This window comes from Alosa alosa, chromosome 1 (genome assembly GCF_017589495.1).
Source record: "Alosa alosa isolate M-15738 ecotype Scorff River chromosome 1, AALO_Geno_1.1, whole genome shotgun sequence".
NCBI lineage: Eukaryota > Metazoa > Chordata > Actinopteri > Clupeiformes > Clupeidae > Alosa > Alosa alosa.
Window position 1 is genome coordinate 9,235,461 of NC_063189.1, and position 20,484 is coordinate 9,255,944.

General features: G+C 42.9%; 1 protein-coding gene across 9 annotated transcripts in view; it reads right to left on the minus strand.

Moving 5' to 3' along the window:
* Positions 1-670: 670 nt before the first annotated feature.
* The window catches only part of LOC125293845 (5'-AMP-activated protein kinase subunit gamma-2-like), a 31,156-nt gene continuing 11,342 nt past the window's right edge, over positions 671-20,484 (minus strand). For 4 of the 9 annotated variants that reach the window (XM_048241998.1, XM_048242017.1, XM_048242028.1 and 1 more), the window contains 13 exons: positions 9,339-9,550; positions 7,585-7,636; positions 6,933-7,042; positions 6,049-6,130; positions 5,780-5,838; positions 5,646-5,691; positions 5,404-5,458; positions 4,887-5,013; positions 4,439-4,604; positions 4,246-4,283; positions 3,968-4,114; positions 3,702-3,795; positions 671-2,147 (listed from right to left, as the gene is read on the minus strand). In XM_048241998.1, the coding sequence (XP_048097955.1) occupies positions 2,116-2,147; positions 3,702-3,795; positions 3,968-4,114; positions 4,246-4,283; positions 4,439-4,604; positions 4,887-5,013; positions 5,404-5,458; positions 5,646-5,691; positions 5,780-5,838; positions 6,049-6,130; positions 6,933-7,042; positions 7,585-7,636; positions 9,339-9,550 (1,220 nt within the window). In that variant the 3' untranslated portion in view covers positions 671-2,115. Of the gene's footprint in view, positions 2,148-3,701; positions 3,796-3,967; positions 4,115-4,245; positions 4,284-4,438; positions 4,605-4,886; positions 5,014-5,403; positions 5,459-5,645; positions 5,692-5,779; positions 5,839-6,048; positions 6,131-6,932; positions 7,043-7,584; positions 7,637-7,725; positions 7,982-9,338; positions 9,551-15,914; positions 16,945-20,484 lie in introns of those variants that run through there. The other 5 variants (XM_048242056.1, XM_048242047.1, XM_048242066.1 and 2 more) reach the window with 5 other exon arrangements.

The window sequence follows — 20,484 nt, forward strand, 5'->3', positions numbered from 1 at the left end:
TTAAAACTACTGTATACTCTGCCATATCCAATATGGCAAGTAGATCCCACTGCCCGCTTAAACCACTGAATTCTGTCTTCAATTAGTCTTAGGAGTGGGTCTTTGGAAAACAAACCTCTAAGAGGTACCTAAAAACATTTTACATGCATATAAGCAGTCTCCAATTAAAACATCCAGTTTGCATTGCAAGACATCTAGCTTGGTGCAGTCAAAGTCACACTGTTGACATGGGATACTTAGAGCATGGTATGAGTACTGCTTTAATCTTTAAACCACCACAGATCTTAACATATCCAGACAGGAAAGACTCAAAAAGTCAGGCGACATTTGCCATTAACTGGAGAATGTTGCACTCAGAGTTTGAGATTATGAATTATTATGACTTTTATGTTGCACACCCACACCTGCCACCTGAGTGATTATTTATGAGTATTATAGAATTTAAGAATTTATGAACAGATTTCTTTTGAGGCAGTTAGGTAAGAAAATAATATATATATTATTATATATATATATATATCTCAAGGCAGACCATTTATAACAATGCATTTCTATTCATTCACACCCATGTAACATACTGACCACAATGAAAGTACGAGAGTATGAAGCTTTCATTGAGATCTTGTGTATATTGTGTGTTGTGATAAGAACACAATCTTGACAGAAATGGCACTATTTAAACCATTTATTTACATATAATACACTTCCTTTTTATCCTTTATACTTTTAAACTTTTGGGAAAGAAATAACTCTGGACATTGTATGTCACATGACAATATTTACACATGAAAATGGAGGGCCCACGCTCCTCTAGTGAGAGGCCATATTTACAGTGCATGGCAAGTGCATTAGGACGTCCATGTTGCTCTTCTGCCCCCACATGCAGGAGCTGGTACTACATCACTGGTCGTCATCAGCGTTTTAGTGCACAGGACAGGACAACAACCCCATTAAAAGCTGCTTTCCACACTAGTGTTATTCCAGCCATGTCAGTGAAAGCACACTGTAGCCACATAAATACACACACATATACAAAGCTTACAGTATCTCTAAAAAAAAATAAAGCTTAAAAGTAATCTTTCAAAAGCATATGTCTTATAGAAAAATATGTGCCCTTTCCAGGAACGTAAAAACCCACAAAAATAATGGACACAATTCTATTGGGCTGCTTTCAAATGACACTCACATTATTTGTAATAGGGGATCTCTCCAACCAAGACTGTGAGAATCACTTGTTGGCTGTACAGGCTAGACTGTTCCAAGGCACAATACTTCATGAACAATGACAACATGGCAGAAACACACCTGAATTAACAGTGCTAAATGGACACTGGTGAAGAATGAGCTTCAGCTTGAGGAGCTAAAACAATCAGTTAACAACCACTGCAACCTCTTGCCTGAAAATGGCCATACCATTCTGAGGCATTAGGGTCATCATCAAAACAAAGAGACAAAGTGTGCTCTAAGACTGCTTGCCATTCTGCCTGCTTAACTGGTTCAACCAACCCAGTGGTTCACACAACAAGCAGTTCCATGTTGTTGGCTTGAACCATATTTGTCCAAAATCATTTCTGCAGTGTTATCACCACCAAACATTCAAACGTGTTTTGTCTAAAAGTTTTGATAAAGCATGCAGCCTAAGCCTGTTCTGTAGTAGTTGGTATGATGCAGCATAAGGTCCTATGGCTTCAATCGCCACAGGTATAAACACAGTGAGTGACTTGGCACTATTGTCATTCATTTCAGCAAGGAGCAGCATATAATAAGTGTGCAGATAATAAACATTTACAGCAGTCGCAGGGGCTATAGTCTAGCCCAGTTGGCATTACAAACAGATCAAGAACAGCCACGTGAGTCGCGCCAGTCTTTGAATCCAATGCAGACAAGGCCTGGTTTTGTTAGGAGGATGAAACAGTGGGACGTCCATCCAGCCTCCATCCTGCGCCCCCCAGTGCGGACTGAGGAGCGGCCAACTCCGGGCGTGACCAGGTGTGCAGCTCTGGCATGAGGGCACCAGACCACAGTGGACCCTCAGGCCACTACCGACCGGTCTGGTTCCACCAGGCGAACCTGCTAACCCTGCGCTTTCCCAGTGGGCCCACAGCAGCCCCCCTGTCACTCAGCTGCACTCTCTTTCCGTTCACCACCTATGTGTGAGTGAGAGAGAGAGAGAGAGATGGAGAGAGGTGGAGAGAGATGGAGAGAGATGAACTCATTGTAAAATGTCACATGTAGGGTTGGGACGGTATGGATTTTTTCTCACTGCAGTTGAAAAGCAAAAAATGACCACGATTTACCGCTTTAACCCCCAAAAAAAAAAAAAATACAGTTTTGATTGCAAGTTATGGATTATGAATTTTGTGCCGCCATCACAACCAATTAAACTTAAAGACAGCCACAGCAACTTCAAAGGTCACTGGACCAAATGCTTCATACATGAAAGAAATAATCAGTTTAACAACAAGGCTATCACGATTTTAGAACTGTTACATTCATGACACTTATGCTACAGTTACAACTGTAGGCTACCACACTTTTTAATGGCTGCGTCAGGTTGTAACAAAGGTAGGCTAAATGTCACTATATTTTTAACAAACTGAAACATATTTTTTTAATTCTGTTTCAACTTTCATGGAGTAAACATGTATGACTCCTTTCTGGCCAAATATCAGCTTTCAAGTTGAAAGTCTTTGTGTAAATCGTGTTTGAATGGAGAGAATAAAAATGTGTTACGATTTTGCCGGTTCTCCCCTACTCTCGCATTGTAGGCCTAAACACAAATGGAATATTGGAACATTGAAACACATGCGGAAGGTCAGGTTTGCTTCATCTTTTGATGATACATTTTGAAGTTTTGATTAGAAAACCTGAATCCATGTCATAAGATGGTCTCTCACAAAACACATCACTACATTAAACACTACGTACACACATGCATTTTTTTCCCTGCGGTGATGACGGTGACAAGCTCAGACCCTTAGTAGGCGTCACGTGACCGCGGTATTGCGGTAATGCAGTTACCGTCCCAGCCCTAGTCACATGTATACACATATCCATTACACCATCCACTTCAATTCACAAACAATTGAATACACCTACATGCACTACTAGATAAATAACAATATTATCGATCCATATGATTTATATATGTATGGAGTCATGTTCATGCTCATAAGCAGTGAACTGCTGGAGGATTTCAGAAGAGAAAAGTTCAGTGAAAGACGTGAGTAGATATGGGGCATGCCAATACAGCACACATTCCCAGGAAGCAACCAATCACAATCACAGTGAGGTGTGATGTAGGGAGACGGGAAAACATGGCCTCAAATTCACACCACATGACAGAGCCTCTACAGACAAGAGAGATTCATACATCCCGTCAACCAACACACCCATTCTCTCTTCTGCTCCTTATACATACACTGGCAAAGGTCTACCTACGTCTCTCATGGTGGGTCGAAGCCATGCCAAACCCACAGGCAGGCACAGAGCAGTGCTACAAAGCAGGCTCTGCTGTACCTGAGATTGAGGGGTGGAGGGATCTGGGCGGTGGGAGGGGGGGGGGAGGGTGGGGCGTGTGCCAGGGTGGTGAATCAGGAAGAGGGCAGAGCAGCATCTGAGATGTAGATGAGGAGAGGAAGAGAAAAAGCAGGAAAAGCAGGAGTGGAGAAAGAGGGGTTAGGAGTGCTGAGCATCGATACCTGCAGGGGTGAGCACCAGAGCCTGCAGGATGTCAGACAGGGAGATGACGCCCTCGATACACGAGCGCTCGTCCACCACCACCAGCCGATGCACCTGGAGAGGGTGGAGAGAAACAGACAAAAAGGGGAATAAGTAGTTTTCATGTTCTCATCATTTATTGGGAAAAGGCAAAATCACACATGTACAGACACAGCTCTGGTGGTGCCAGGACAAAGAAAAAAAATGGATTTAAGGTGTTGGACTGAATGGGTGTTTATGATCTTACCTCTGCTTTAACAATCCTGTTCACAATCGTGTCAAGGTTCTCAAGCTTGTTGCACTTGACGACACCCTCAAAGTACTGCGAACGATGCTTCAGAGCCTGGGTCACGGTCACATCTAAGTTGTTATAGGTTTTCTCTGCAGCCAGGTTCTACACACAGACAGGGAAGGGGAGAGGGAATGGGACATAAATGGGAGATAAATGGATTAAGCACATGGATGAAGGACTATTCCTGCATAAACATGGAATTAACTGCAATTCAAAAGAAAGGAAAGACTTACAATGACGTCAAATTTGGAATAAATGTCGACCACCTTTCCTGTGAGAAGGAATCAAGATGCAACATTACAACAAAAGAAGCACATAATCTATTTGAAACATTACAACAGAAGAAGCACATAATCTATTTGAAACAGGCATCAGCTACATCAACAAGAAGCTCTAGTGAAACAGATGGAAAGCAGACGTTCCTACCTGACTCATCCACTACAGGTAGAGCTGACACCCTTCTCTCAACAAACAGGTTCAGAGCTTTGATGATGGGTGTGTTTGGGTGGATGAAGGCAATATTTGTGTAGGTGCCAATACCCATCTCACCTAACGTTTGCTTCATTAGGGCAGGCTTTGGCATCTCACACATCTGTGAGGAAACAAATATAGAAATTCATGCCATACACAAACAAAACACACAAATATGCAGATTGTAGCTATTGTATATCCATGGACACGTACACATACTGTCAACATCACTATGAATCCTTTGTGACACCAAGGACTTTAGTTGTTTTTTTTATCCCAAGTAAAATTAAGACAACTTTTAAGAAACTCCCAACAGATCATTAAATGACTTCCCTCTGATACAATACAGCATGAATACTACAAACAACTTCTAAATATAGCTGTGAATGTGTCTCTCACTTACAAACAATTGCAGGAATTTCAGGACCCTCTTGTGTGTGAGGATATACAGGGCATTGCCAGTCACTGGGTCGATGATGGGCAGCCGATGGATTTTGTTTTTGATGAGTGAGTAGACAGCTTCAAACAAGCTGTGGAACATGAGCAGACAAAACGTCTTCAAATGGCCTTTGATGGCCGCTAGAGTCACAGTATACTACATAGCACAAAACAGATAGGCGCAGGAACAGCTGCATGCTGCGTTGGCAGAATTCATTTTCATTTCCTTGATTGTGTCAATATTGATCAGGACGTCCACATGTTGGGAGCCAAAGGCAAATAAAATGACTGGATGAGGAGAGCCAAAGGCAAACTACTGCTGACGGCTAACTGAGGTTGCTAACATACAGCATCCATTTTGACATGAAAATCCAAAAACTCATGCATGCAAAGCCTGTTGTCTATACTGGCTTCACACATACCAGCATTCAGACATTTGAAAATGATACAGATAAAAGATTAATAAAAGAAAAACATCCTACCTGGCCTCAGGTGATATACTGACAAATGGCTTGAACGTCTCTTGCAAGTACAGATCTGGAAGTAAAGAACAACTATTATGATCACTATTTTTCAGTAAGTCACAGGGATGATTCCCATACATGGAGCCAAGTCCCAGAGTTTTATTTCCAAGGAAAATTCCATTGAAGTTCTCTTTTAGTGCTTAACTGAAAGTTTAAAATCAATTTTTAAAATATTTAAATCATACTGTACTCATGCTTACCTCTCCATGTTTCAATCTTATGCTCCTCTAATTCATATAGATGTACCTGAGAAATAAAAGTATACATACCATCACCATCACGATCACTATGAAGGACTCAACTAATCAACAGTAGACACTGACTGCTGACTTACCAGTGGTGACTTGTAGTATCTGTGCAGGATGATAATAAAGTCGGTGATGGTCAACATTCCTGAATACAAGGACAAGGCAAATCACTGCATAGCTATGGCAAATGGGTACCAGAAACAAACTTCAGGAAGACACTTGCTGTATACATTAGAGTTATATACACAAGATTAGCATTTGTGGATCTATAAATGAAGACAACTAAGCAACGAATGACAGAGGTCTGAGGAGAGTGTGTATATATCTATATGTTTTTAACTGAAGATGCCCCTACCCACAAAGCTCTGCTTTTTGGTCTCCCACAGTGGTGCTGCACGAACTCCATTGGCCACCAAAGCAAAGAACGCTTTCTTTACCTGATGGGTGTTAAAACAGGAGCAGAGGCAAGCTCATCATAAGCTCAAAGACACAGAACACTGAGCACAAACCATTCATACTTTTTCAGAGTGCACATTGTCCGTGTGTTGCATTAACTGAAAATTGTAGCGATCCTGCTACAAAACAGTGTTAGTTCTTTGGGCAGTGGTTTTCTCATGCTGACAGTAAGCTTTAGTTTAGTTGGTCATCTGCTTAGATCATTTTGTTGTTTTCAGCACTCCTTCCAATCTGGGTTTAGTCTGTTATCAGAACACAATAAATCTGTCCCTTGGGTCCAATGTTAACCAACGCATCCTGATTACTGTGTTGGACTGTGAGGAAATTTGTAGTTGACTGGGCTTTAGGGTCACATTCTCAAAGCCAGCAGAAGTTAATACTTCTACATGATTACTGTTTAACCTGGGCACACCCAGTTTTATAGCCATACACCACCACTTCAAAGAGGCAACTACAGCCTTATTCCTGGGAATGATTAACCATGCAATAGAGACTAACTTTTTTACCGCCAAATTATCATAACAGTGGTTGAATACCAACCTACAATGTTACCGTTACCATAAAGAAAGCAAATAGTGCTTTCTACACCATTTTCTGGTTTGCCTTACAGTTTGCATCACTATTTCTTTATTTATATTGACAGGGAATATTCTCAAACTAATAACATACTAAACTAAACCAGGAAATCTGTTACTTTTTTGAAAACATAATTTAGAATGAGGTTTGACAAGAGCAGTATGGTAAAGTGTTAGAAACTATGTGATCAAAGATATTAGCACTTGCCTGTAGGGAAGTGTCAAAGACCACCAACTTCGAGCTTGTGGGAATGAGATCATAGCATTTATGAGACTTCATGAAATGCATGTACATGTCATTCTCTGGCTCCTCAGACACTGTGGGAACACACATTGCACAACAAAGTTAAACAGTATATATTATATCAGTTAATGTGAGGATGACTTCCAAGTTTGCCTTGCCTGAGTCAGGCGAGTGTAGGTTTAATGAGGTTAAATATCCATCAATAGTAGGCTATGTAACTCCATGATAGCCTATAACACCATTTGGACCAAGTTTCAATTAATTCGCCTAAGAATCGGATAATTCCACGCCGTTTCATTGTTTCATTAGTAGTGGCCAATTCAATTCAAGCTTGGATGGCTGATGCCATGCCTCTTTGCTGCTTGGATAGGCAACACAATTTCTGTAAATATCTGCAGAGCATCATGTTTCAGTCTTGCAATCGCCTGCAATTTGTTGCAATAGGCTAGGCTACTAAATATCGAGTTCTTTGATGTCGGCATTATTCTGGTTCCTTTTAGATTTCATAAAAAAAAAAAACGCAGGCTAAACACTGAAACATCGACAAACGTTTATCGTGTTGTATTTTCTACAAATAACTTCTTAGGAAGAATGATTACTGAAAAAACATGCTCACCTTCATCTTCAATTTCAAGTTTTTCCAGCATGCCTTCGGCTAATCCAGAGATCTGTGAATAAAGACAGGATTTAAATCACCAGCCTACCGAGTGAAGACTTCTTAACCTCGCGACTCAAAGTGAAACCGGGAAACTTTTACCTAATCAGCTAACCGACAGGAAAAGAAAATGGGACAACCGTGTGATTCCTTCACGTAGCCCGCAGAAGAACTATGACTAAAGTTACGTTGAAGGGCAAGTGAAACTATTGCTCTTGTGCTCATTCATGTTTGCCCTTGCCCGTGTCCCCGCTGCAGTAACCTAGTTCACACAGGGACGCAAGCGAACAAACTCTCTGGGTAAAACATGAATCAGGCACAGGCACAGGCACACCCCCAGAATGTAGGCTTGCTTACATAATCCCTTACAACTACTACTACTACTACTACTACTAATAATAATAATAATAATAACAAAAAGAAAAAAAAAAAAAAGAAGAAAAAAACAGTTTTCTGTGTATCAAAACTGCAGTGTTGGAGGAATTATTTGCAGCAGACTTGGTGTAACATGGCACAGACTGAAAAAAAAAAACTGACCAGTGCTCAGTTTCAGAGCATTTAAGGGGCATGACATGTGAGGATACCAGGCAGTGCCCACTGCACTGACAACACCAGGAAAAGCCCACACAGCCTTCATCCCCACAGCAACCTCAGACACTGCAGGGTTTTTTCCCCCTTCCAGACTGCAGAGGTTCTCACCACCACTCGCTATCAATTTCTGTGACAGTAAACATGGCACCAGCCTTCCACACTTCACCACTGCCACCCTCTGGATTGCAAGGCAGTAAAACAAAGCAGATGAGTAGAGACAGGCTGGGTTCCATTTTAATCTGCATGGGCGAGATGTGTTACTGAGCCTGACTGAAATACTGCCAGCTGTGAAGGACCCTCCGCCAGAGTGAGGTTAATAAGGAAGAAGGGTTTAAAGCAGGATGCCCCTGATGCCCACAGACACACATACACACACACACACACAGACAAACACACACACATAAAACAACGTCATTACAAATCATCTCATTTCAACATAGCTATGACTTTTTTCGGACTATCCATATTTCACCAATAATAATGTGGAAGCACAGTTTACTTAAAGAACAATGTTACGTAGTCTACACACTGAACCCCATCTCATCAGTTCGCTGTCAAGTCAGAGCAAATGCCTGAGTGGAGCACACATCTCATTAGACAAAATGCCGTGCTGCTAAAACTACATGAGCCAGTGGGGTGGACAGTGGTTAAATGAGCCCATCAGAGCCGGCAGCGTTTTGACTCAGCTTTGCATCAAGCCAATTAAGCTCAGCGGAGTCTTGATTACTATCCGGTCACAACAGTTTCTATGCCGTGTGTGTGTGTGTGTGTGTGTGTGTGTGTGTGTGTGTGTGTGTGTGTGTGTACTACTTAAACAAATACCTCCCGGTAAATTAACCTGAAAACGGTTTTATGTGAATAGGAGAAGGCAACTGTATACTGTATGATCAACCCACAGGGACAATATTTTGTCTTTGGGCGACAGAGGATATGTTTTTCCTTGATCCATATTGGATTGATCCATGTAGTACAGTATGTGGAAATGGCCTGACCTAAACTAGGAAATTAAACCTCAACACCCCACAGTCATGGTCATATCTCCAGACATATTATATAGAAGACAATGCCAAGTTCAGACATCCAAACATCAAACCAAAGCAAAGGGCAAAGTGTCTGTGGCTCACCTGTCGTGAGGTAGACTTGGAAACAGAGGCGAGGATGGGGGGCTTGGCGGAGGAGAGGGGCTGGCTGTAGCGCAGGATGGACTCCGAGGGGGAGGAGGGGGAACGGGACCGCGGCTCCACCCGCTCCGGGACGGGGCTCTGGGCGTCCACAGAGAACACCGGCGGGCTGGGCGTCTGGGTCGGTGTGCCTGGTGGAGAGGACAGGCCTGAGGCTGGGAGGACACAGAGGTTGCACCATGCAACATCATTGTTATCCACAGAGACTAGGTTTTGAAGACAGCGATTAATAAGGGTTTACAGGGAACAGAGTAAGACATGTGGGGAACTGCACAATGTGTGTCCCACCAACAAAATACAGGACAAGACAGATTCTAGAAAAGTTTGCTTTAAAGGTTGTATCAGCGATTGCAGGCCCAAAAAAGGCCCAAGCATAAATGATCACATTCATCTAATCTTTCCTAATGATCCGCTAGCTGCCCGGCCCATTAGCAGGCCGTCAAAAAAAACGCGCCTCTGTAGGCAGCCTAGGCTCTGAGATCTGCACACAAAAACAATTGCTACCAACAAGTGTTGCCAACCACTCAAAGGCAAAATAAAGTGTTCCAACCAATAACCGACGAGATGCGTGTTCAGGAGTTTCAATTGCACGGGAGGGAGGGGGAGGGAGTATCGAGTTAGCTCTCTGTTTTGTTTGAACGTCAACAGAAGTGACATTACCCTGCCATCGCTGATACAACCTTTAAGAACAACTTTGCTCTTGAAATTTCTCTATCGGGAATTGAAGGATTACTTTACCTTAACTGTAGAAGCCCTATCACAGACTAGCTCAAACTCAATGTAATATTTTGTCTCTTTTGATTTTGCAACTTTCAGTGGTAACAACTAGCTTTGCCACTGCCGTTCTCTGTCAGTTTCCCTTGTATGGCTGTTAACGCAGTGGCCTAGCCCTCATATTGTCTTCATAATCTGCATACTCCCCTTGTCCTCACAGAAATTACCTGCTTTCACTAAACCTCTTAAATGAAGATGTTTGATTGAATCCATTCTGCATTTAGTAACAAGCTGTCACCCATCATAAACTTAATGTAAATCTGGGTGTGAGTATCATATACTCACTGGACAACATTCAGTTGAGTCGATAATGTGTGTAGGTGAGTGAGTGTGTGTGTGTGTGTGTGTGTGTGTGTGTGTGTGTGGGGGGGTGCTTTTTTGTTTTGTTCATTTGTTTTGTGTTTTTGTGGTAGGCTGTGTGAATCATTTTACAACTGCCTGGTCAAAAAAGTTGAGACAGGGCAAATGTGACTGAAAAGAGAACGATTTAACAGATTTCTTGCATAACTGATAAACTCCAAAAAAAACACAATGACTAAAAAATAGTCTACATTATGCAGTGAGGTACTTTAGGTAAAAGCTGCTGACCAAAAAATATAAAATGTGTGTTAATCAGTAGTAACTGTAACGCCAGTGAACACAATGTTAGTTCTATCAGGCTTCCCTCAGCGCTGGTTGTTCCTGGAATCCTGGCTATCTCCTGACATTCAGCAGCCTAATGCCATCTCTCTGCAGCCCGCTTCATTTCCGCCATGGTGGCGTCTTATTTTAGCCCTGGCTGCGGTCACACACATTCCACGGGAGCAGATAAGACACAGTGCAGCACACACATGCTAGTCCACTGCTGCTCTGCTGTATCGCCTGCCAAAAGCACCTCACACTTACAGTTACAGTGAGTGAGTGTGTGCGTGTGTGTTTGTGAGTGTGTGTGTGTGTGTGTGTGTGTGTGTGTGTGTGTGTGTCCTGTGCATGTGTGTGTGTGTGTGTGTGTGTGTGTGTGTGTGTGTGTGTGTCTGTGCATGTTTGTGTGTGTGTGTGTGTGTGTGTGTGTGTGTGTGTGAGAGAGAGAAGAGGCATCACTGTCACACCAATGCGCTAACAACTGCTGACTGATATGGATCTGTCACAGTCCCAACACTGCCTGCAGTCGCACCTTGCAGGGTTCCAGTCTATAACTGTGGATTCATTTTGGCTCCCACAGAAAATCTATGACAAAAGTCAATTGGACTCTGGCATCAGACCAGCAACAAAAACTTTTGACAATGACATGATATCTTTGTATTGCCAAAGATTGTGCCAATGAGATTTTGGGAGATCCTACTTTTCAAGATCTATATGCAAATCTATATGCCCTGGAAAGGTATTTCAGTTGCAAGGTTCAGCTTTCAAAACTGAATAGGAACTAGGGATGGTATTACAACAATCCAAACATCAATAAACACTTGAGACGCACCGGAGCTGTCAACCGAGTCCACTGGTATTTGAGGAACAAGTCATTAATATGCCTAGCACATGTGGCCTTGATCTTATTTAGCAAACAGCAAATGTCATGGTTGTGCTGAAAGGCAAGGGAGGGGGGGGCAGTCATCTGTAGGGGTGGCAGGGGCTATTGGGGCAACTGAGTCTGTTTGAAATATGTCACAGGCAGCACATTGCAACATGTGACCGGGAGAGAGAGAGAGAGAGAGAGAGAGAGGCATGCAGGGAGTTGGAACCAGGTATCCCCCACTGGTGTGATATGCATATGAGAGAAAGAGAGAGAGCAACATAGTGTTAAAAAAGGAGGACTAGTGAGACAAAACCAGAGATACAGTATACTTAATATTTATACGATGGGAAAGGAGAAGGGAGAAAGGAGGAGAGGGCGTGTAGTCAGGGACAGACTTGTCAGTAATATCCTCTAATCTAAAGGACTGCCAGTAAATAAGCATCAACAGTGTGTGACACACTGGTCACCGGATCCACCCAACAACCTGCTTTAACCCCTGACACCAGAACCTTACCCTTAGGAAGTAGGCCAGTGAAAGGCAAGACCCCCCCACACACACACACACACACACTTCGACCTATCTGAGTCAGGGGCTTGTGACCAAAGATTCTAGAACAGAGCTCTGTTCTAGAATCTTTGCTTGTGACTATGTTCTACCCCTGTCATGCGCTGGACATCTGACAGAGAGTCAGAGGCAGTGTGCTGAGAGAGGGGCTCCCTGACTCGGGGCTCCCTGACTCGGGGCTAGGGGTCACAGCCAGTCCCAATTAGGTAGGAGTTGTCAGGTCCACAGCCAAGTGGCCCCCGACATACTTTGCACACTGTAGATCCCATGCCTGGTCCACTATAGTATTACCCCCCAACCCACCCCCCACTGAGGAACTCTTGGCAGGCTGGCACAGTACAGTTTGGCAGATGAGTCAAAATGCACACACAGAATTGTAAATGTATGGTTTGAAATACAACCGCTAGTGGAAATTATTAGCCTTGTTGAACCCAGACAAACCTGCTGGCAAATGTAAAAAACGATCTCTGTCTGGAGACTGTCCAATTGAAGCCATGTCTGAGTCACCAATAATCCAGGAACCAATCACAACCGCTTATCCTGCATGGGGCGGCTTTATATGATGGCAGACAGAGTACAGCTAGCAGTGCTATTTAACACAACCAATGGCTGCACTGATGCCATGTATTTTCTTTGGAATTGAGTAAACAATTGCATTTAAAACCTTTGAAAGATGTGTTTGCTATACTTAGCCTGGAAAAATCCAGACTCATTCACGAAGTGAAGAGTCTGGTGACTCTCGATTGGAAAACGTTTACAACACTTTCACTGTGACGGGCACTAACTTTGAAATCATTGATCCAGCCTCACATTGATCACATTGATAAGAGATCCATAATGTTACTTCCTACTTTGCCACAACTTTACAAACTGATCAACAATCAACAGTCAGGAAACAATATATGGGAGTCCATCTTTGCTGAAAATAAATTTCTGCATTTTTTCCAACTGCATTTTTTGATGTTTGCAGCAGGCTTGTGCAAAATTCAGAATTTAATTGAGAATGACTCCTAAATTCCAATTTAATTCTTGAATTTGAATTGAGGTCCAAAATAGGATTTAGAATTACAATTTGAATTAAAGGAAGTAGAATTGAAATTCAATGAAATTCGAAGAAATTCATAAACATAATTTAAGGGTAGTGCCTAACAATGAAGCTTCACAGTATATGTCAGATATGATTGCATCAAACACACAACTTATAAATTAAAACAGTAACCAATTACATTTCCAAAGTAATCTTCTCAAAACTGAATGTATGTGAGATTCAACACATTCTTTCTGTTGTGTGACTGTGGAATTGCTTTGAATTGCCATGAATTTAATTTCACTTCCTGTCATTCCAATTCAAATTCAAATACCGAAAAGAAGTGTTTAAGTTCTGCCAGCAGGTCCGGCAAATTAATACATGTAAATGTAAATTTAATTTCAGTGCTGGTTACACCCCTTGGAATTGTGAATGAAGGGTCCCCAGACCCATTCTCAATCTCAATTGTAGCTTTACAAGTAGGTCAGTGTGATAATATTTATACTAAAGTGATAATATTTATAGTAAAGTGATAATATTTATAGTAAAGTGATATTTCATGATATTTCATGCTCTACCATTAGATAATTGAAGCTACTGCTAGAGTAGTCACAACGTTTTTAACACAACAATAGACCATAAATTGTGGCATGAATATCTTTAAATTGTATAGCCTTTAGCCATTACATGCATTGCAATTGCAATGGCACAAGATATCACATAAATACTCAATTTCCACTTGGCAGAAGTGCCCTCGGGGGCTCAGATACAGGTCTCTAAAGTGCTTTGGCAAAAGTTTCATATCCGCAGATTGTTAACAAGAATGTGAATTTCCTCTGAATTGTAACTGTTATATCCCTGTGCTATCATCTGGGGCGAAACTGGGTCATGCTCCCATGCCACAGGTAAACCACACAGAATAAGGGGCTCGGCTGACTTTGGCTGCTCATCTCCTAAATCACATGCCCATCTGACACCAGAGCCTCGCTCAGAGCAGCGGACTGCTCCAACACAAGTGATGAGCAAAGGGGAAGTGCCATAAAGAAATCAACACGAGCATCTGCTGACAGCTCAGTCCAGCTTGGCAGGCTGTCGGAGGTGGCCTGACCGATTAGGACACCACAGCCTTGGGAGCATGCAAAGCACCCCAGCTGCAGCATTACAAATGTAAGATCACATTTGCATTAGATAACATAGCCATGCTATTTAGTGGGGAAAACTATGGGAATGCCATAGGGAGGATGCATCTGAAACCAGCCATAAACAGCTCCGACAGAAATAAAGTATTCTTCTGTTCCATTTTTAGCTTTACAATGAAACACAAATAAATGAAAAACAAAGTGAATTCACATCTTTTACACACAATTGCACAGAGGTAAGCTCAATCAGCGTCAACTCTTTTAATTCTGTCCCTCACTGTGACACCAAAAGACCTTCTCTAGAGTAGGAGTAAACAATGAAATACCCATTCTCAGAGTCACCCATTTATAGGCTACTGTAAGGATATACCAGCAGGGCTTAAATTTCACTGCTGGATTGCGGGTATTGCGCATAATTTGTTCAAGTCCCGCAACTCTAGCCATCATAATGCGAGAAAATGCGAGACATATGTTATTGAATGTGTGTGTGTGTGTTGTCTGTATGCTACTGTGACCTTGAATTTCCCCTAGGGATCAATAAAGTATATCTATCTATCTATCTACACTTTTACAGCCTGTCTGATGACATTAATATAATCATGAAGTGGCGTAAATGCGGTGCTATTGGCCGGACGGATCAACTACTGAGTTGAATTGAACATAGCCTCATGCAGACGCAGACACACACACACACACACACACACACACGGAGAGAGAGAGAGAGAGAGAGAGAGAAAACCACTTTGCGCTTACGCAAATAGGCTATGCAACCATGGCAAACTTTTACATCTGGAAAGAGCTCCTTGGTAACTATCCTGCTAGCTCAGGTCACGTCAACACTTGATCACAGAAAGATTGTCTTCGGCTTGTTAGTTTTTTGACATAGAAACCATAATGAATTGCATCCACATATCCTATGCACTATGCACAACTTTTATTCACTAGCGACTAGCCTAAAACTGTCAGGCTGAAGGGAGGCTAATTACTCTCACGTATTTCTTAAAGTGACAGGCACTCAATTACACCTATTCATCACCCATTGATATATATACTGACAGTATATCTATGCTCATCACCAATGTGCACTCAATTAGACCTACACACCACTTTAAAGATATGCCTAAGTATTATAGTTTAAACGTCAATATGAAGCTTTCAAATTACTAAATATGTTTAGCTACTAATTACTAGTAAAATGCTATACATTAACCCACTACAGTATTTATTACTGATGACATCAGGGTGGTGGGGGCCCCAAAATCAAACACATTTTTTTTTAAAAGTATCGAAATCGCAATTCTTGACTTGGTATCAGAATCGAACCCCCCCAAATTGTGTAAATCCCCCCTATTTTGAAAAATGAATTTTAAGCCCTGACCAGTGCTTCAACACTACTGTGCCTTTCTATTGAACAACCTAGCTATGCTGTATTGCACTGTACTGTCCTTTACTGCACTACACTTCAGTCAGGCCAGCTAAGACAGGTGGATATTACTATGACGTCTGGGCTCTTTTGTTGCTGTACCGGGCAGGCCATGGGGCTCTGACTGGCGTCTGGCCATCAAGCACTCCTCCTCCTTGCGCTTCTTGCTCCGTCGCAGACTGCCGAACCTCTTCATCTGGAGACACGAGCTCTGCGCTGAGGCTGAAGATGGAGCGTGCCCTTTGGGTCAAGAGAAGAGGACTGGGACGACAGGGGCCGGCGGAGAGCTCCAGGTGTCTGTGCGCCGAGGAACGTCCCCACTTTTAGTGTTACACCTACACACGAGGAGGTGGCATGAACACTAACGGTGGTGGCTTCAAGAGACTGGGTGTGGGAACAGAGATTTACACGGGAATAGTCGTTTTCTAACACTCAGCGAAGAGTGAAAATGTCCTGTTTTAACACACAGTATTAAGCTACTCACACAGGATGTGTCTCATTTCTATGCCCTTTCAATATCTGTGTTGGGTTCAATATGCCTCTTCAGAAATGGCACGAGCATCTATGGCTCTCGAAGCAATGTCTCAGGACTTTCTGCTCAAATCAGAGGTCACCGGAGATCGTTGTGAGCCAATAACGATCACAATGAACACACGGCACAAGCCACCTTGGATGCCAGCAGGCCCATCAATCAGTAGTCATAACATACCACAGCTAAGCCGCGTCCTTGTGACTATGGCCCAGATCTTGGCGCTCACGCGGTCATCCAAAGGCACAGCAGAACAGGAACATGGGCAGTGTGGCCAAAGTGAGGGCATGACGAAAAACAAGTCAGCAAAAATTGTCCTCGTGTCCTTGGCAAACACCATCTTCCATAAGCGGACATCTCACACGTCTCCAAGGTGTCTTCCCACTGGGTGGTCAGGCTGGGCTGGGATTGTGCTGGGCACTGATGCCGCACCGGGAGCATGAGTCTGTTCCCTTGAGTGCTGGCTCCTCTCCCTCCCTCTGCCTCCCTGTGCGCTGTGGTGGGAATCCCAGGAGAGTGTGCGCAGAAAAATCAGGTCAGGTGCAGCTGTGTGTCTCTTTAAAATAGCCTGCATGACAGGACTGTGTAAGAGGAGAGCAGCCAGCCCGGATGAAGACCCCTCATTGGCCTGGTCCACTGAAGTCCCCACCCACACCCTGCCCACTGCCAAATAACCTTTAAACACTGTTCGTTGCTACCCCCCTTAATTTACTGTTCACGGTCAAATTTGACCGGACAGTTTTAACTGCTCTTAAATACCAATACCATGACAAAAAGTATTGTTTAATAGAACATTTATTGTAAACAGAACCTTATTAGATAATTAACATCTACAACATGTGTGTTTGTGTGTGTGGTTGTGTGTGTTTCTGTATGTGCGTGAATGTGTGCAAACACTCACTGGTGGTTCACATGCACAGTGTGTGTGTGTGTGTGTGTGTGTGTGTGTGTGTGAGAGAGAGAGAGAGAGAGAGAGAGAGAGAGAGGGGTGTAAATGTGTGTGTGTGTGTGGTGTGTGTGTGTGTTTGTGTGTGTGTGGGTGTGAGTGTTTCTGTGTGTGCATACATGCATGTGTGTGCAAACAATGGTGGTTCACATGCACATGTGGCAACATGACAACATGAACTGTGTGTGTGTGTGTGTGTGTGTGTGTGTGTGTGTGTGTGCACATGTGTGTATATGTGTCTGTTCGTGTGTGTGCGGGGGGGGTGTGTTTCTGTGTGTGCATGCATGTGTGTGCGAACATTGGTGATTCACATGCACAAGTGGCAACATGAACTGACAACATGAACTGTGTGTGTGTGCGCATGTGTGTGTGTACATGTGCGTGTGTGTCTGTTTATGTGTGTGTGGGTGGTTGTGTTTCTGTATGTGCGTGAATGCATATGTGTGCGAACATTGGTGGTTCACACGCACGAGTGGCAACATGACAACATGAACTGACAACATGTACTGAGTGTGTGTGTGTGTGTGTGTGTGTGTGTCTGTGAGTGGGTGTACATGTGTGTGTGCTTTATGTGTGTCTGGTTGTGTGTGTGTGTGTGTGTGTGTGTGCATGCATGCATGTGTGTGGGAACATTGGTGGTAATGCTGCTTTCGAGATGTCTCGTAAATGTCTCGTAAATCCGCCGCCCGAGTTGGAAAGTGTAAATTACCCAGCTTTCTTGCGGCATTTTGGGCAGGCACGGCCACTTTACCTCGGAGTACTTGAGGGTACCCCGAAGTGGACGTACGACCTTACAACGAACATGGCTGCGCCCATAGTTGAGATGAGATGGCATGTATTTTTTTTGCATATGTACTGTGTTGGTCATGTTAAAGTTGATGTAATGCTCTTACACACTAGATTACATTGCTGCTTCAATCCGGTCACCAATTCATGCATTGCACGGTCTTGCTGTGCCTGCAATACAATGTAACAATTTGTTTTCCAGCCGTTTAGCTAGAGGCTACATGTAGCACAAAACAATAACAATGACCAGCCTCCTGCTAATGCCCCTCGTGGCTCGAGAGAAAGGCGTTCCTAAAGCCACTCATTGGTACATGTTGTACGGGTGAGTGTACGATGATTTACGAGACATCTCGAAAGCAGCATAAGTTGTAGGAGTGTGTGGAGAGAGAGGTCTTTTATCTCCTGGATGAAAATTATACTCTTTCCCAATCATTTCCTATGGCGGTCATTTTTGACCGTAAACAAAAAAAGTGTTTCCAAGTTGAATAAATCACTCAAAATTCAAAGGAAGTAGTCCTAATAAATTCTATGTGTTTAAAAGCCTTTTGTGAAGGATATCATAAGATCTTGAGGCAATCTGATGAAAAATGCCATATTTATGGTACAGGGAATGTGTACATTGGTCATTTTTGACCGGAACAGTGTTAGAAGGATAATTTGCATAAAGGAATTTCTAGTTCAGTTCACTGAGGCTTCAGTTCCTCATTTAACACATACACACACTCCAACACTAATTATATAATCAATTCAGACAAACAGAATACTAGATCAACCGTATCATTACTGTATGCGGATGATAATCTCTATGGTCGTATTGTAGTAGCTGGCAAAGTGACTACACAAACCCCCACTCCTCTGTTACTGATCTTCACCATTCACCCATCACAGTACAGCTTGGTCCAGTAGAACTAGGTGTGAACCCATGACACCTCGGGTCTCTCGTTGTCTCGTGGTCACTCTTAGGAGTGTGACCTTTAACAGTGCTTAGGCCGCCTCAGCTGACAGTGGGGCACCCGCGACCCCATGTCCTCATGACCGGCGACAACCCCGTCATTGTGCTTCATACCAAAATCCCCCCCCCCCTCAAAAAATACTCTCTCTCTCTCTCTCCCCTCACCTGCCATCTCTGGTTTTAGCTGCACACACTGACATCTACACTGCAGGGTTCTGATAAAGCAGAAGATGGATCTGGAATGATATCACAAGGCCATATAGTATAGCAGAAAGATTGGCCAACCAAGGTAGTAGTAGTAAAAGTGTTTCATATGGCCTTAATCATATGGCTAAATAAAAAAGTCAGTTTTACATGCTCAAAAAAAAGATGCAATTCTAGCACTTCAACTCCAAAATACATACAATACATACATCATTCATATAAAAAAAAGTGATCAGATTGCAATCATCTCACACATGATTTACCATTGTCAGCACACCACACTAGAAATTACCAATATTGCCTCCTGGTGGCCAGTGTAGATATCTATCCATCTATCCTTCTAACATTAGTGTGTTTTGGGAAAATATGTTTAGACAAATGAACCCCACCATCCATCAGATCAAGAAAATTGAGCCTTTTGTCTGAGAGTATGGATGTAGCGGTCAGAGTCTGACGTATCAGACATCAACCCCTGTTTGCTCCAAGAAAGTCAGGAAACACACACAAACTCCCACCGCAACTATTTTAGAAAACCTTCCGGAAACATGGCATCCACCCAAGGCTTTGAGAGTGGAGCTTTGGTGGGGTTAAGGCTACCAGCTCCTTATCAGAGGAAACACTGCTTACCAAAGCCTTGTTTATTAGAAAAATGCCAATGCCAAAAGAGATCACCTTGTAACTGCATTGGAAAATGACTCATGTGTTCACTAAGGATCTGCAATGAAATTCTCCTTTTCCTAAAAACACTGAATTAAGACAGGGAGTAAAGAACAGACTCAAAAATAAAAAGAACTTTTAAAATTATATAAATATTTAAGATCATGTTCAATTCTGAAGAATTTTATACACAAGAAAAAACTATTACCCCATCTATTGCCCAAGTGTTAGCATGCAAGACAAACGGGCTCTTTATCCATCATAATTGTACAATACAATGTTTCAGTAGCCTGGCTAGCGCCACCACTTCTCAATGAGACGTGGTCTGGGAACCAAACGTTAATTTTCTCGTTTTTGAAAAAAATGCCCAGATCCGTTTATTGGGTGCCACGGATGTCTATCAAATGCGTCTGTGCATAGCTCATCATTGTCTTGCTTTCCCCCTTGTTCTGTGATTGGTCCCCTATCTCAGGCGAAAATTTGCTCCATGGTCTCCAGGCTGCCTTAGCAGCGTGAATCAAATCGTGCGCAAGGCAGCATGGGAACACCCAGGCTAATGTTTCAGTGCTACTTTTGCTTATTCATTGGTTATATCATG